The 15,453-nt window shown below is 39.6% G+C and overlaps 1 protein-coding gene across 3 annotated transcripts; it reads right to left on the bottom strand.

Moving 5' to 3' along the window:
* Nucleotides 1-5,987: 5,987 nt before the first annotated feature.
* CBR4 (carbonyl reductase 4) lies at nucleotides 5,988-15,204 on the bottom strand. 3 transcript variants are annotated; one of them, XM_032686443.1, is made up of 7 exons: nucleotides 15,054-15,199; nucleotides 14,223-14,241; nucleotides 12,204-12,350; nucleotides 11,537-11,657; nucleotides 10,915-11,051; nucleotides 10,067-10,201; nucleotides 8,166-8,731 (listed from the first exon to the last, which is right to left on the bottom strand). In XM_032686443.1, the coding sequence occupies exons 3-7, from the start codon at nucleotides 12,343-12,345 to the stop codon at nucleotides 8,553-8,555; spliced, it is 714 nt and encodes a 237-aa protein (XP_032542334.1). In that variant the 5' UTR covers nucleotides 12,346-12,350; nucleotides 14,223-14,241; nucleotides 15,054-15,199; the 3' UTR covers nucleotides 8,166-8,552. The 3 variants fall into 3 exon arrangements, with proteins under 3 accessions (XP_032542333.1, XP_032542334.1, XP_032542335.1); XM_032686442.1 differs by lacking the exon at nucleotides 14,223-14,241 and having other exon boundaries at nucleotides 5,988-8,731; nucleotides 12,204-12,345; nucleotides 15,054-15,196; XM_032686444.1 differs by lacking the exon at nucleotides 14,223-14,241 and having other exon boundaries at nucleotides 11,537-11,654; nucleotides 12,204-12,345; nucleotides 15,054-15,204.
* Nucleotides 15,205-15,453: the final 249 nt, after the last annotated feature.

Genomic DNA, 15,453 nt, shown 5'->3' with positions numbered 1-15,453 from the left:
AATGCAGATGTACATGCAAGGGCTAGAATTTGCTGATATTTATCTAATTCTCCTGAACTGACTAAAAGAAACAGCCTTCCCTCTGCACAGATATTCTCTTTGAACAGAACTATGAGCACGTAAGACACATCAGGCAGACAGAAACAAAGCTCCTGCCCCAAGGAATTTACAATGTATTCCAGACAGCAAACAGAATTCTTTGACTTGCCTTAAAGCTTGCAACTCTAATTCAGAATTAAGCCACAGTTTGCATCCTTTTACAGAAGTGTAAATAAGACATAAAATAATCTTGTACTGCATTGCATCTCTAATAAAAATGTGTTTGGAACATAATCAACTCAGGCTTAGAGCAAAAAAGCCAGGCTAGAAGCAGCAGTACCTGTACAGCAGTGATTTCAGCAGCTGTACAGGGAATGGAGATGAATGAACTTCAGTTCAACACCACCATGAAGGAGAAATTTTTTGCTTTATAAAACAATTGAAGTGCAACAGGTAGCCTTGGGGAAGGGCCAAATTATGTAACTTTCTAGTTGTGTAGCAGCATAAATGGTCCAGAAAGAGCTGAAGAACAAGAAAGCAGAAAAAAATAACACCACATGGCCACTACACAGAATGCTGACATCATTTACAGAAGGAGTTCTACAAATCTCATCATGCTGAATGCACTATGGTAGGACTCTTCCCTACGTGTTTAACAACACAATTTCAGGGAATCATATTGTCAAGCTTTTTTGTTTTGGACAACTCTTGGCTGTCTGTACAAAACCACACTGCCAAGCACAGGACCTTTCTGAGCTACCACAAAAAGTACTGAAAATACCTCATAAGATTTCCCATACAACAGGCAGCACACCTGTAGTCTATTGCATATTAAAGACTAGTGGATTTTGGAGATGGCTTTTACCTGCAGCACTTGTCTTACAAACTGCCTGAGCCACTTGTAGGAAAGGGCCTGTCTCAAAGAACAATATGTTGGAATCAGATTTACTAAACATTTTATACTGTTCATCTCCAATAAAAGTCTTAGTTTTCTTAAATTGTGTATTAACTTCAACTGTACAGTCTGTACAGTCTCAGGTAATTTACTAATTTGTGTTTAGTAATGTACAGTAAATGAAAACAAAAATCAAACATAATTCTTCTATCAGCACAACTATTAGTAAATCCAAAGATCTTGAACTATATGTAAATGATGCCATTTCAAGTATGGAACAGCAGCAACTTGCAACAATTTCAGTTTGTAAAGTTCCAGATCCACTTTCCACTAGGACACAAAGTGCAATCACACAACGTAGATTTCAAAACCTAAAATAGACTGTTAGGTGTTTCCCTCACAGTCCTGTATAGGAAAAGCATAGTACAGTTTAAAATCTCAACAGAAGAATGAGCAAAATTTTAAATTAATTTAAAGCTTTTTCTGAGCAGCAAATCCATTAAACAGCCAACTTAATAAAAGCAGAACAAGTTTTCATTTGTAATTAGTGCTTTCTTGCAACATGTAAAAAGGGTTACATAAAAAGGAACAGTTACTGTTAGTAACTTTCATTTTTAAAAAAAATTCATTTCAGGTCACTCTATATAACCTAAAAGAAGAGATGGAGCATCACAGTGTTTACAATCACCAGTTTCGAGGATTAAGACATTAGTGTTTTGTCTCTGCTGAGGACAACTGGCATCAAAGCCTAAGGTGAGGCAAAAAGAACACAACACCTGAAGCTGGGGGTGGGGGTGGGGGGGGAAGCTGATGATGAGTGTGTCTGCACTGCCCTCACTTCCATGTTCAGATTTGTTCTGACTGCTTCTGGCACAGTGAAGCCAGAATTCGGGATTGAACCATCAGGAAGCTGAATGTGGAAGTCAGGAAGTTGACATAGCAGAGCATTAATCAGCAGTTACTACAGCAGAAATACAGTTCCTAATTACAAAGGATAACACAGTAAGGGGAGCTAAAATAAGCTGTCCTTTTTTAGAGGCAAAACTAAGTTTATTACTTTGGCAATGCAAGCAGCTCTTCATGAACAGCTTCAGCTGAACACGTCAGAATAAATAATTTCCTATAAACAAAACCCACCTTGCATATTAATTAGTATGTTTGGTTCTCCCCAAAGTGGAAAGAAACCACCTTAATAAATCAATGAAAGATACAGGCACATGGTAAGCTTTACTAGAAGCCAGATAATACAGCATTAGGAAGAAAGACACCATGGTGCTAATAGAAATAAAGATTGTACAGAAAACTTAGTAAAACATAGTAAATTAACGTCCCACATCTAATACTGACAGCTTGATTGAATACGGATTCAATGCACAGCAGAAAGCTCAGCATCATCTCCGTGCTGGAGCCCTGAAAATTATGGTGAACTATAAAATTACAGGTGCTGTCAGTTCTATATAAGACTTCCAACAACAGAGATATAAGAGCCTGCAGAGAATGGATGCAGTTCCAGTCGACTGCTGGCAGACACATCTCACCATCAAAAATCATACATGCACACTAAATGGCATCTATACAAAACACATAACACTACTATATTGCTTCTTTTCTCTGAAGTTGCAGGAAGTTTTCACTAGAAATCTGCCAGCCATCTGAAAAAATAGGATAAGAGAGCAGATTGAGAGCAGCAGAATCAAAACATTGCAACTTAGAGCTTTTAAAAAGTCATCAACATACAGGTGAGAATCTGTTTACAGTGCAGCCTCCAACACATAGCTGCAACATGTACTTCTAGTGCATTTAGCACTAGAAATACAGAGATGGGAGATCTGCAAATTAGAATTCACAAAACATCAAACTGCTTCAGTAACACATTTTAGCAATACCATATAATCAGCTTGCAGTTATTCCTAAACAAACTGTTCAAAATCACGCAGCAATTTCAAACCTATCAGCACGCTACGCATGCAAGGGCACTTCAGTACCATCAGCCAACAGCCTGGGGAATGGTAACATCCACACAACTCCATTTGCTCAGTGACATCTGCCCCCACATTCCCACTGACACTGCCCCAATGTGTGTGTAATGATACCATTGGTGGCTTTTGCTTCGACAGTGCCTCGAGGTGTTTGACATCATTATAACCAAATTGGCAATTTGGTTATATACAATATAACAAAAAAAAAAAAAAAAATCCCAGATCTTAACAGAGATTAATATGAAAAATGAAAACATAAAATACTAGTCATGCTGATCTAAAGATGTCTGTCAAGGTACAGGTAGTATTTGTTACTAACTTAACAGACATATCGACAGCAAAAGAGCCTTCAGCACGTGATTTGAAATTGAACATGTGCATGAAAATCAAATGTAATTTGGGGCTTCAGCAGAGTTCTTACTTCTTCAGGCATTAAGCACACGCGATGACTTCTCTCCACCACTACATTTGTCCCGTCTTTTCAAACACTGATTAACTGAATTAGGTGGGTGCACCTGGTCTTGAAGAGTAGTTTTCATTAGCTTTACTTAAATGAACTACATTATGCTTCCAGGAAAAAAAAGGTTACATAATTGCAACAGAAAACATACATTCCAGTGCCATGCAGTGCAACCTCTCATACTATGCAACACATCAAAGTAGGAAAATTTGTCTCACAGCAATAAATAATAATTGCAATGTATGTTTTAACCATGGATAATAATGTAACAAAGAGATTTTGAATGCTGGTATTTAGGTATCCACTTTCTATCCAGATTTCTCTGATCTCAATATTGAAATCATTTCCATCTTTAAAAATAATGCCTTAAATCCCCAAACAGCTCAGGGTATAGGGAACTGGATTTTACAAAACTAGTAACAGCAATGCCAGCCATCCAGTTTGCATTTACACAGGCAACCACATTTCCCTATATTCATACAGATTTACCTACCAAGTCATTACCAATACCGTAATGCCTTAGGATAGAGTGCCCTCAGGAGGCCACGATGAAATCTCTTCATGGGATACAACACTAACTTAGTGCACACTAACACAGCCAACATACTTCTGTTACCATAAAGTCTGAAAAAGCTGTTCCCCCCAACAGATCTTCCTTACAGCTGCAGTATTTAAAAAACAAAAACAAACAAATAAACAAAAACCAAAAACAAACCAAAAAAAAAAACCAAAACCAAACCAAACAAAAACCAAAACCAAAAAAAATCCCAACCCACTCCTGAACATTTTTTGTGTCCTGCTAGAAACTTTTACTGAGAACAATCATATAGAATCACAGATGTTTTGGGTTGGAAGGAATCCTAAAGATCACCTAGTTCCAATCCACCTGCAATGGGCAGGGACACCTCCCACCAGATCAGGTTGCTCAGAGCCCCATCAAGCCCATCAATTGTGACACGTGCCTCAAGGGCAAGAAAAGATTGTGTTAGACAGTGAGTTCCCTACAACAAGTTATAAGTTACAAACACATCTCTTTAGAGATAAGCAAAAGTAAGGCTCCAGTGACCTACCTAGGAGAAAAGATGGACAAAAGTAGTCCATCATCTTCCCAAACATTGGAAAAATGCAGAGAAGACATACAAAACAATTAACTTTCTAGGTCTACGATGCGCTTCAACTAAATACTAGAACATGCAAATCACACTACCTGTAATATTTAAACTGAATTGAACACCAAGGCAACAGAACAGGTTTGGTTTCCTAACTTGGCAGTGACAAGGCAGGTCACATAAATTAGTAAATAATGCAATACACAACCTTCTTTTAGCAAGGATATCCTCTCTGAAGCAGGAACCCACCTGAGTTAAAAACCCAAAGCAACAACTATGGGTGAGTCAGAAAGGGGGTTGCTGTATAACAGGACCGCATGATGAAGTAAATGAGAGCTGTAAAAGTATCCACCCTCAAAAGTACCATGCCTTGATGGTCTCTCAAGAAATTCATGAAGGGGGTGAAAGGTCACGTAGGGACCAGTGATATGGGATGGGACAGGAGAAAAAGTCTGGAATAAAACATAGTCTGGAAGTTAAAGACCAGACCTGGACTGCAGCCTTCTTTAAAATGCTCCCAAAGTTAGATGGTAAAGTTTCAATGCATGCCTGAAAAAACACTTGTAGGAAGAGAATCTGCAGAAATGTGGAGTAGTGGGAATCTGTAAATTACTTTATTCTTAAATGAAAAAAAATCAAAAACCAAAAAAAAACCCCCATAGTTGCGTTTGCAAAGGAAAGCCATGTTTGATAAACATTTTAGAGTTCTCCTAAAGACTTAGATGAGAGTATGGAGATCTAATAATACTGCATGTTTGAAATTCTAAAAGGCATCTGACACATGCCCTTGCCAAAAACTATTAAAGAAGTTGTCATATCAGTACATTGTTTATAGATAGAAAAGAAAGGGTATGAATCAGCAGTTGTTCTTTCCTAAGGACACAGACTGCCAAAAGAACACCACAAGTACACAGTCGGGGCAGGCAAAGTACAACCTATTCCTAAGGGTTCTGAGACAGCTGTTTCTGAAGCCCACAGTGTATTCCACTAACAAAGTAACAAAGGGATTAAGGAATCAAAAAAGTGCAGAACCATTTCATTGAGGAAATAGGTGTTAAAACCAACAGACTAAACTCGTGAATATCTGAGAACAATTCATGCTGGGAAAAATACAAAAAATCAGACACATACATATATATACACACATATGGAAATGGACTCCCAAGTTGTTCATTAATTATTCAGGATTGAGTTATTGTTCTGAAAACATAAGTGCAAAGGTCAGAAAAAAGTAAAACAATTAGGCATTATTTTTGGAAGCAAGATAAAACAAAACATGAAACACTTTTTTTTAAGAAAAAATCCACAGTGAATACTGCGGGCAGTTCTACCTGTTGCTCCCCCCCTGAGAAACTGAAAAAGTAAAGCAAAGCTCAAAAAAGACAGTAAGGTACAAAAGAGCTTACCAGCAACAAGCAATTAAAAGAAATATGACTCTTCAGTATGAAATAGAAACAACTGAGGCAGGCAGGATAAGACAGAAGTCCACAAATTCAAAAGCAACATAGAGAGTGCACAAGAGGGTTGTTTTAATGTCTGCAGGCCTCAACCAGAGCTACCAAATGGTCAGTTCAAACAAATCAATCACAAATTGCTGGTGGTACAAGAGTCTTCTAAGGAGACATACACCCGACCTACTACCTACCCTACACATTCCCTACTTCCACCATCTGAGACATCACATCAGGCTAAACAGAACCAGGATTACTGTTTTCAGTTCTAATTTATCAGTTAGAAGAAAAGGGAAAAAAAATCTTTCAAAAATATGATCTAAGGCTACCAACACTTCAGTCTGGTCCTATGGCAACCACAATAATAAAAACATAGTATGCACAGCTACATTTAAAAAAAATTACTTAGTGACATGCTGAGATTCTTCTGACAGTGTTATTCCAGGTTTTAATCACTAATGTAAACTAAAAATGTCATTGCTAATAACTTATTTAACAGCTATCTTACCCAGCAGAAAAAAGGGTCAGAACTCACTAATAGGGAATTATTTCTAGTCTCTTAAGTTTGGCTTTTGGTCAAGATATGTCACACAGGCTTCATCTATAAAATACCAAGAACAGGTATGGGCAGCAGCCAAGTCACTGACATATTACTACTTGACTAGTAAAAAAGGAACAGCTGTCCTTCCTCACCTTCAGTGCCCTTGGAAAAAATTCTCTGGCCAATTCCTTCTATCAAAGAGAAACCTGATTAGCAATTATATTGTTGGGGCAAAGACACATACAACACATAACTTTTCACAGCAGATAACACCACCTCTACAAAGGGATAACAGGAAGGACTCCTGAAAGGATTACTTTTAGTGATGTTATATATTCCAGAGTGAGCACACAACTGTAAGGTAAAGCATAAGTAGGTATTCTTTCCAAAAATGCCAAGGCAGTGGAAGGATTAAAAAACCGTTTATTTTAGATGCAAGGGCCACTTTTTAACAAAGGCCCTCTCAGGACCTCTTTATCCTCTCTGTCTCTCCCCTGCCTTCCAAAGGCCTCTGTGCATGTCTGTTAGGGCTCTCTCTCTCCTCTCACATATCAGAGAGAGCGGTTGAGAACTTCTCTCACTATGAGGGGTGGCAGGGGGGAAAGCATTGAAGCTGCCTTTGAGAGTTACCTTTTAGGCAGAAAGCCTTCTTAAGTGAAAACTGTCTCCTCGTAATAAAATATTCTGGGCAGAAAGCGTATTCTATCCTCACAACAACTAACTGTAAAACTTCCTGAACACACAACCATCTCTTGTTTTATTTCTCAATACCTACCTGCAAGAAGCTTGAACATGCACTGTTTTCTGGCACAAAAACAAAATTTCTCAGCTGCACAAATGAAGAAAATCTCCAACTTTAAAGACTCAAAGTTATCATCAACGAGATCTCTTTTTTCTGTACTTTAGTTTTTGCCAAGAAGGGAAGTAATTTCAAAAGTTGAATCTACATCTGGATCATGATGCAATGAACACTGGAGCTAAGAAGTGAAGGTCCTAAACCACAGTCATAGTTTTCTTCAGAGATAATAAAAACATCCATTATCAAAAATTACTTGATCTCAACAGAAAAGCCCAAGGTCAAACATCTGGTAAGTTTTCAGCAAGACAGGAACACTCAGGATCATTTAAAGCTGAATAATTACTCTGCTTCAGAAGTTGTTTTGAATAAAATAAATGGTGATTTTATTGACTATATATACATATTAAGGAGCATTGACTTAACAGCTGAACTGAGTGTTCAAGATACAGAGCAAAGTACTGACTTCATGCTCTGGAAGTGATCGTGTTTCCTAAACACCTACTGAGTCATTGAAAAGTCTTTTATGCAAAAAGGTCTGTGCAGCTCAAACTCAGAGTATCACAGGATTAGCAACTCCAATGACCAATCAACAGTCCTTCAATGTGTACACACAAGTGCTACTGTATTAAATGAATGCTGCACATACATCCAAGAATGGAACTGAGTAGGTTTCGTCTTCACAAAAACACACTGCATATAATTAAATCTCCTAAAGGCAATTCAGGTATGCTGAAGACCTAGAGGCTCCCAGCTTTGTAGTGTTAGCTACAAACAAACAAAGCCTGAAGGAAACCCCTCGCTACTTTGTAGGGACTAACTGATAAGAATGCAAGACTATGCAGTTTGCAATCTTTGCCCTACATGAAAAACTTGATGTAATCATACCTGCCATCCAATAAACATACTTCTGCACTTTATTAACCTCTGTGTAACATGATAATTCCAATAAAAGCTCCACTCTATCCCAAATTAGATAACAAGACTTTATAAAAAAAGACTTTAAAAACATATCAGTATGTTATTAAAGTTATCACCATATCAAAAGCAGATCTTTTTCAAATTGTTTCATACACAGACTTCATAATACCAAATGGACTCTTCCAGGTAGCTAAATGTACACATTGCACTTCTCTCCTGCTGAATTTCTCCTCTGACTAGATAAGATGAAGTCAATTACATACATCAATCTTCAAACAATTTCCAACCCTCTCCCTTTAATTGGTATATATTTATATATTACCATCACGACATTAAAGTAGGCATTTATTCAAAGTAGTACTTAAGTCATAAGCTGCAAGCCTCCATCTACAACTAGAACACTCCCTGTAACATATGGGGATTCTAGAAGAAAGACAACAGCTTGTGCAACTTCATGAGGCTCTCCAAATCTTCCAAGGAGAATTGCTTTCTTTAACTGATCTTCTTCCAAATGAGCAGTCATCTCTGTGTGAATAAAGCCTAAGAGAGAAGATATTTGAAGAGTTACCTCACTTTTGACTATATTTATCTAGTATATTTTCCATTGAATCCTACAAAGTGAAATCTATTACCAGAATTCATCACCAGCTACCATTCTTCAAAGTCTCCAAAAGCAGTCCACACCATTTTATGGCCAAGATCAATTTTTTATCTAACCAATAAAATATCTTCCAGTTTTGGAAGCACTGACGCAATAATCCAAATGCAGAGATCTACAGAAATCCATAAAAAAAAAAAGGTAACTAAATTTGGGTCCTAAAACCATATTTAGTATCGCTTTTCTGAAAGACAAACCACACTCTTTTCACCAAAATGTTCTCCATTAAAACAAGCACAAAATCTCTGGCAAGAAACCCTCTCAGCTTGCAAGTGTTTTCATTATATTTTAGAACTTATGACAGCACTTGCATAATTTCTATCATACCACTCATTTGAAGACTGTTTCTTGACATCTTTTTTTTCAATTTTCCGTTATCTGAGATTCGGTTTTCCCACTGCTGCACAACTCGTCATATAAGCTGCAGCTTCCAAAAGAGCTGATCTTACCTGCTTTCTAGCTGCCACCAAGCAGGGAAAGTCTCCCTTTTGCTTTCTACTGTAAAACTCTGCCCCTTATGATGGCTTCGGACCCTTCAATGAGCTGCTCAACTCACTGAAGAATTTTTCCTGCCTAGTTCACAATCTGAAATGGCTCATGTAGAAGTCTGAAAAGCATCAGAGGCACCACAAAGTGAGCAGCAATGTACATAGTTATGAGTGGAAGAAGTCAGAAAATACAGAAGGGATTTTTCCTTAAGGGTGGTGGTTTGCTTGAGCTGGATCATCTTAGGAAACCACAGCCTTGTCCTCACAGAACAGACTTCTCAGACTCCCTCCTTTTACTACAGGGAGACAGGGATGCTTTTATGACAGCTTCTCTTGGTCTGTCATGTTTCTCTAACAACAAATAAGCATCCTCTAGCAGGAGATAGGGGTAGCTGTCTGTTTATAATTAGCTCTAAACCTTACATCTGCAAGGACAGCAAGTTTTGAAGGAGGAACAAAGGAAAGACATTTATTATGTAACAATGGAGAGATGAACAGGTAGATTCACTCTTCCAAATTTCTCAGTGTTCCATTAAAAAGACTGAAGGTTTTCTAAAAGAACGTATTACACTTTAAACCAAAGAAAAAAAGAAGATATTAAAAACACTTAACTTACAAAATTGAAGAAAGTAATAACAATTTGTCTTAAGTTACTTTCAGAGTGTTGATCAACCCACAGTGTTGATGAATTGTGGCAGTCAAGAATGTAGGAATTTCTTAAAAACTCACCTGGAGCAACAACGTTGACTCGAATTTGCTTTTTTGCTACTTCTTTAGCAAGAGAGCATGAAAATCCAACTAATCCTGCTTTGGTAGCACTATACACACTTTGACCAGAGTTGCCTTTAAGTCCTACAATACTTCCTAAAATAAAGAAACATCAAAGAGAAGCTTAAATGGATAACTTGAAACCTTGTACTAACTTTACCATTTTAGTTTTAAATTTGGAATGAAAAATGAGATTACAAGAAAAGGAGTCAAATATATATTACTGTATGCACTTTACAGCCTACTGCTGGCATAAGCAAATCCCCAAATTATCTGTGATTTTTGTGCAATTCATATATCTATGTTGACCAGATGGCACCAGGAGAGTAAAATGTAGGGTTTTGTAAAAACACTATCCTTACACAGATTTAATTCACTGATTAATAAGAAAGAGAAAAGAATGAAAAGAAAGAGAAATAGAAGAGTAAGGGGAAGGTGAGGGAAGAGGGGAGGGGAGGAGAGAGGAGAGATAAGGAAAAGAAACTGACTGTATCTATCAATCCTTAGTTAATAACTATCATCTGGTAGATCTAGATAGTGAAAGAACTGATAAAGAACAGCGAAATTCTTTTTTCAACAAAATCTAAACTCTGAGGTGTTTATTACTGAAACAAGCTGGTTTTATATTTAGAGGTTGCTGAGACTACAAAAAAGAATGAGTTTTCATAAAGAAATGCTAAATATTAATGTCTAAACACAAAGAAAACAAAAATAAGTAAATTGTAACAAGTAATGTAACATGTTACTCCTGCTAAACCTTTCCAGAAGACTAGTAAACAGAATTCCATTGGCTTACACAAACAACTTACCTATATTGACAATAGCACCTCCCTGTTGTTGAATCATGACTTTTACAGCAGCTTTGCACGTCAACATTGTTCCCAAAAGGTTAGTGTGAATCTGGGCTATCATATCTTCAGTCTTAGTTCTCAGTAACAAACCATCCCTGACAAACAAACCCAAAAGAACTCACTGAACAACCCCATTGGTCACGCTTATTCATATTAAAACATGACTGGTGAACAGAATGTTAATGGGGCTGGATATGGTTCTCTACATTCTAGCATTCAAAGGGAAGACACTGCAAGCACAACACATCGCAAGAAAAAAATTTGGCCATGCTTCTGGCAACAAGGCCTCTTTTGCAGCATGGTTTTGGAGCATTTTGGGGGGGAAGTGGAAGAAAGAAGAGAGGGTACTCAAACTCAGAATGCAGAAACTACAGTGAAAGCTGTCCCAACTCAGAAGATTCTGTGATTCTGTGATCTGTTAGCATTTTAGTGCCATCAGGAACAAAATACTGCTGAGCACTTAATATTATTTTCAGATGTACTCATTAACAACACTCTTACTGAATGCAAGGGCTCACAGCACCTTACAGTGAGATGCCTTTATCTAGAATTACATATCATCTCATAACGAATAACTAACCTGTTGATCCCAGCTGCATTAACCAAGTAGTTAATAGGACCTAAATTCCTCTGCATCTCCTCAAAAGTCTTTTGGACTTCTTGTTCGCTGGATACATCACAGCTAAGCGCCAGATGTCCTGCTGTATTGAAATAAAGGCACACTGTAATAACAGTAAAAGCTGGTATATCATTCATAAACCTTCTTCAGAATTTATCAACTCAATCTCAAAACAGATGTTGAACTAGTTATAATTTAAGGAACCCATTTAATCTCCAGAGAATTAAATAAAGACAATTTTCAAGTATTGTATTGATTAGTCATGTGACAATTCCTTGGTTTATATTTTTTGCCTTTTAAAATCAGAAGCTCGGCATGAGCAGACACATCTCGGTTCTGGCTTGTTCAGGAGCCAAGACGACTCAATTCATACGACCTCTCTGTTGTGGCCCAAACAATTCCTTTCATCTTAAAATTTGTATTTTGTGGACAGAATAGGTAACATACTTACTTTCTCAGCAAATATTGTAAAAACAAAATTGTACCGACATAGCATTTCTTTTAAATTTCTCAGCCTTTATTTTCATTTTCGTCTGGTTAAACAATGAGGTTTCTTTATGGACTTACTACTTCTACAAGTTACCTAAGCACAAGACAGTGAAGAGATAACTGCAAGCAGCATACATACCACCAAGATCACGTGCAGTGGTTTGGGCTACTTCCAGATTTCTAGCAATGATCGCCAGGCGGCAGCCCTTCTGTGCCAGGAGTTCTGCAACAGCTTTGCCTATTCCTCGGGATCCTCCAAAAATGGCGCAAACCTTGCCCATCTTCAAAAATAATTCACAAACTGCAAATAAACCATGAACTTCATGTCCAATATGGCAAGAGAATATCCACTGTTCTTGTCAACATCACAGCCTTTACCAGTTTGTAGCATTTTGTAATAGTAGGTTATAGAATTAGTGATTTGTTATTTTTTATTCACCAAAAAATAAACATTTGAACTAAATTAGGCACCACTTCTAAAAATGAGTTAATTCTTAATTATTTCTGAACTAGTAAAAAAGTTATGCATGTAATCTAGCATTCCAATACTAGAGTTATGATAACTTCTATTCAACCAGTGAAAGATGTGATTTATGTATCTAAAGATGATAAGTATTGTTCGTCTGCTTATTTGAAGCTGATGTACTAGTTGTAATTATATTGTTCTTGTAATCACTGTTTTTGTGCTAAAGTCATTTAGCCTCACGGTCTCACTCCATCCAAAGTGTCTGTGTTGGACAGCGCCAGTGCAAACATTACTGAGCATGATTTGAAACTAATGTATTTACACCAGTTTAATACTGTCACACTACATAACACTACATTTTATCAATATCCTTGGGTTTTTTCCTTTCTGCTTTTGAAAGGAAAAAAAGGTTTTAAAATGTGAAGTGATTCTGAAGTAGCTAGCTTTGATATTTAGGAAGGAGTATAAGAAGAAACTACTTCTGTAGAATTATCTTTTATTCTGCAAGCTCTAGAAACCAATCAGCTGTTTTGGGATTTCCTAAGGAGCCAGAGGCAAAATCCAAGTAATGAATCTTTTTTTCCATACATTTGAATAAATCCTTTTTGAACCCAATTATACTTTGTCTCCATAACATCCTGAGGCAATGAGTTTCATTATTTATGGGAAAGTACTTCCTTTTGTTCTTAATTTGCTTTCTGATTAGATAATACCATGCACTTCTCCTCATATCTTCCCTTTACTGTTTCACCTGCCACCTGTATCCTCCTTCAGGTCTGTTTGGTTTCTCTTAAACATATGGAAGCCATTTGGTAGCTTACTAAAGACTATTCAAGCTCTTAGACCTTGGTTTACTGAGGTCTATTGAACTCTTTTGGATGTGTGATAACCAGAACAGCACACAGAACTAAGCACACAAGGCTACCATCAACTCAGACAATGGCATGATGATTTTGGTCTTCTGTGACAGTACCTGAAAGAGCAGATGGTCCATCCTTTTCAAAGGACACACAGGTACAAAGTATGCACAAGTGCTTGAAACCAACCCATGCATCACTTTTCAATGGCAAGTTGAAATCAGCTACATGGAGCAGGAAGAGGCTTAAATACTTGCATCTCAGGTAGTGGCCCGTTTGACAGAACATGTACAAACAGTGCCCTCCATGAAGACAATTCCTTCCTGACAAAAATGGGCACCACTGCCTTGCCAGAATGACTGTTGTTTTGGGCAGTCTTCATTAGGTAGCTAAACAGCAAGCTATGAATCAAGAGGTCTTACACCCCAGTAACTACAGCTCTCACTCTCTTAGCAGACTAAGGGCACAACCAACCACCCCATATTGTGTTGACAGATTTTTCTGGTTAGAAACAAAGTCTCCGTCTGCCTTTTCCAGCATGACTGATCTCTTCTTTTACAGAATTACCGGAATGACTCTTGGAAGTTCTTGCCTACTTGTTGCAGCAACATTGTGCTAGGATTTCCTCCTTTACATTTTGTTCTTACTCGTACTGAGCATATCTGATCTATTTTTATTTGAAATGTGGAACGATATGGATGAGGAGAGCTCTCAGGAAGTCATCCTGTGAAACTCCTCCACCTCTAAGCGTTGTAGGTGAATCATCTTACACTGTTTATAAATGCTTTCAGACCTACATGTATTTTCCAAATAATTCTGAAAATGCTTAGCTACGCAGGACCCAAAAGATCCGCCTGTGGGAAGAGAATTTTTAAAAAATGTATCGCTCTGCCCTTCTTGGCCTCTTTGAGAACAGAAAAATTGTTACTGATTCTGTCAACAACTCTACTGTTCTGAGAACAGGGAAAGCACCTTGTGCATTAGCAGGCATTCATATAGGGGGCATAAAGCCTACCTCCAACCCACTAATGTACAACTTGTGTTTTAGCACACTAAAGCCATACAGTTTCCTTGGAGTAGTGACTTGGGAAAAAAAAGCTGCTGCGGGAGTAATTACCCACTGTTCCCCGGACAGGTAACAGAAGGGAAAACCAGGAGCACCAGGCACACACGGGCGCCTGCAGCGCCTTTGCCCTCTACGGCCCTGCCCTTCTTTCACAACCAACTCTTTATCGCGTGACCCCAGAACTCCGATGGCGCCACCGCCCCACGGCTGCCGAGCGCACGGGAGGCACCTTTAAAAGAGGGCGAGTGCCCGCAGACAGCCCAGCTCAGTTCAGCTAAGCCCAACCCAACCCAGCCCAGCCCAGCCCAGCCCAGCCCAGCCCCGCGCTCGCCCCGGCGTCGCCCTCCCTCTCTTCCTCCTTCCTTCCTTCCCTCCCTCCGTGCCGGCGGCGCGTTCGAGCTCGGCTCCTGCTCCCAGCCCGGCCGTCGGGCTGCAGGTGGAGCCCGCGGCACGGGCAGCGGGAAGCGGCGCTGGGATCCCGCGGGGGCCGTCGGGACGCGCGGCGGGGGTGCCACGCTGGCAGCGCGGCCGCTCCGTGTCGCCCGCCCCGAGCGGCCACAGGAGAGGGACGGGAGCGTGTTCCGTGTGTGCTTCAGTTACCTCCCGGCTGCTGGGCAGGTGGTGGCTCGCTTCCCTTAGGGAGGGTCCTTTCCTCTCCAAGGAGGCCGGTCCAGCTCCGAGCCGAGCGCAGGCGTCACGGGATGGCGGCCTGACGTCACCCAGAGCTGACTTTGGCCGCCGCCGCCGGTCCTGGCGGGAGCAGAGGCCGCCGAGGGGGCCGAGGGGGCCGAGGGGGCCGGGGCCGTGCCCTCGGGAGCGCCGCAGGTCCCCCGGCTCTGCGGCGGGAGGGACACTCGCCCCGGCGGGGCCGCCCCCGCAGCTGCAGGGTTGGTGTCAGCCCTGCACGCACCTCCTTTCTCCCCTGCGCTCGCACACGGATAAGCCCTTTTGCTTTCATCTTACACTTGCCGGTTTTAAACTCCATTTTACATGTGGATAT

Source organism: Chiroxiphia lanceolata, chromosome 4, assembly GCF_009829145.1.
Source record: "Chiroxiphia lanceolata isolate bChiLan1 chromosome 4, bChiLan1.pri, whole genome shotgun sequence".
Lineage (NCBI taxonomy): Eukaryota > Metazoa > Chordata > Aves > Passeriformes > Pipridae > Chiroxiphia > Chiroxiphia lanceolata.
The sequence above is the reverse complement of the archived record's forward strand: the minus strand, read 5'-3'. Positions and strand labels throughout refer to the sequence as shown.

Excerpts from the sequence above, each read along its gene's own strand:
- CBR4 (XM_032686443.1), bottom strand. The coding sequence starts at position 12,345 with ATGGGCAAGGTTTGCGCCATTTTTGGAGGATCCCGAGGAATAGGCAAA. Across the intron at positions 11,052-11,536 it reads AATGCAGCTGGGATCAACAG|GGATGGTTTGTTACTGAGAA; the intron begins GTTAGTTATTCG and ends TTTGTTTGTCAG. Across the intron at positions 10,202-10,914 it reads AGGTGCTATTGTCAATATAG|GAAGTATTGTAGGACTTAAA; the intron begins GTAAGTTGTTTG and ends TCTTTATTTTAG.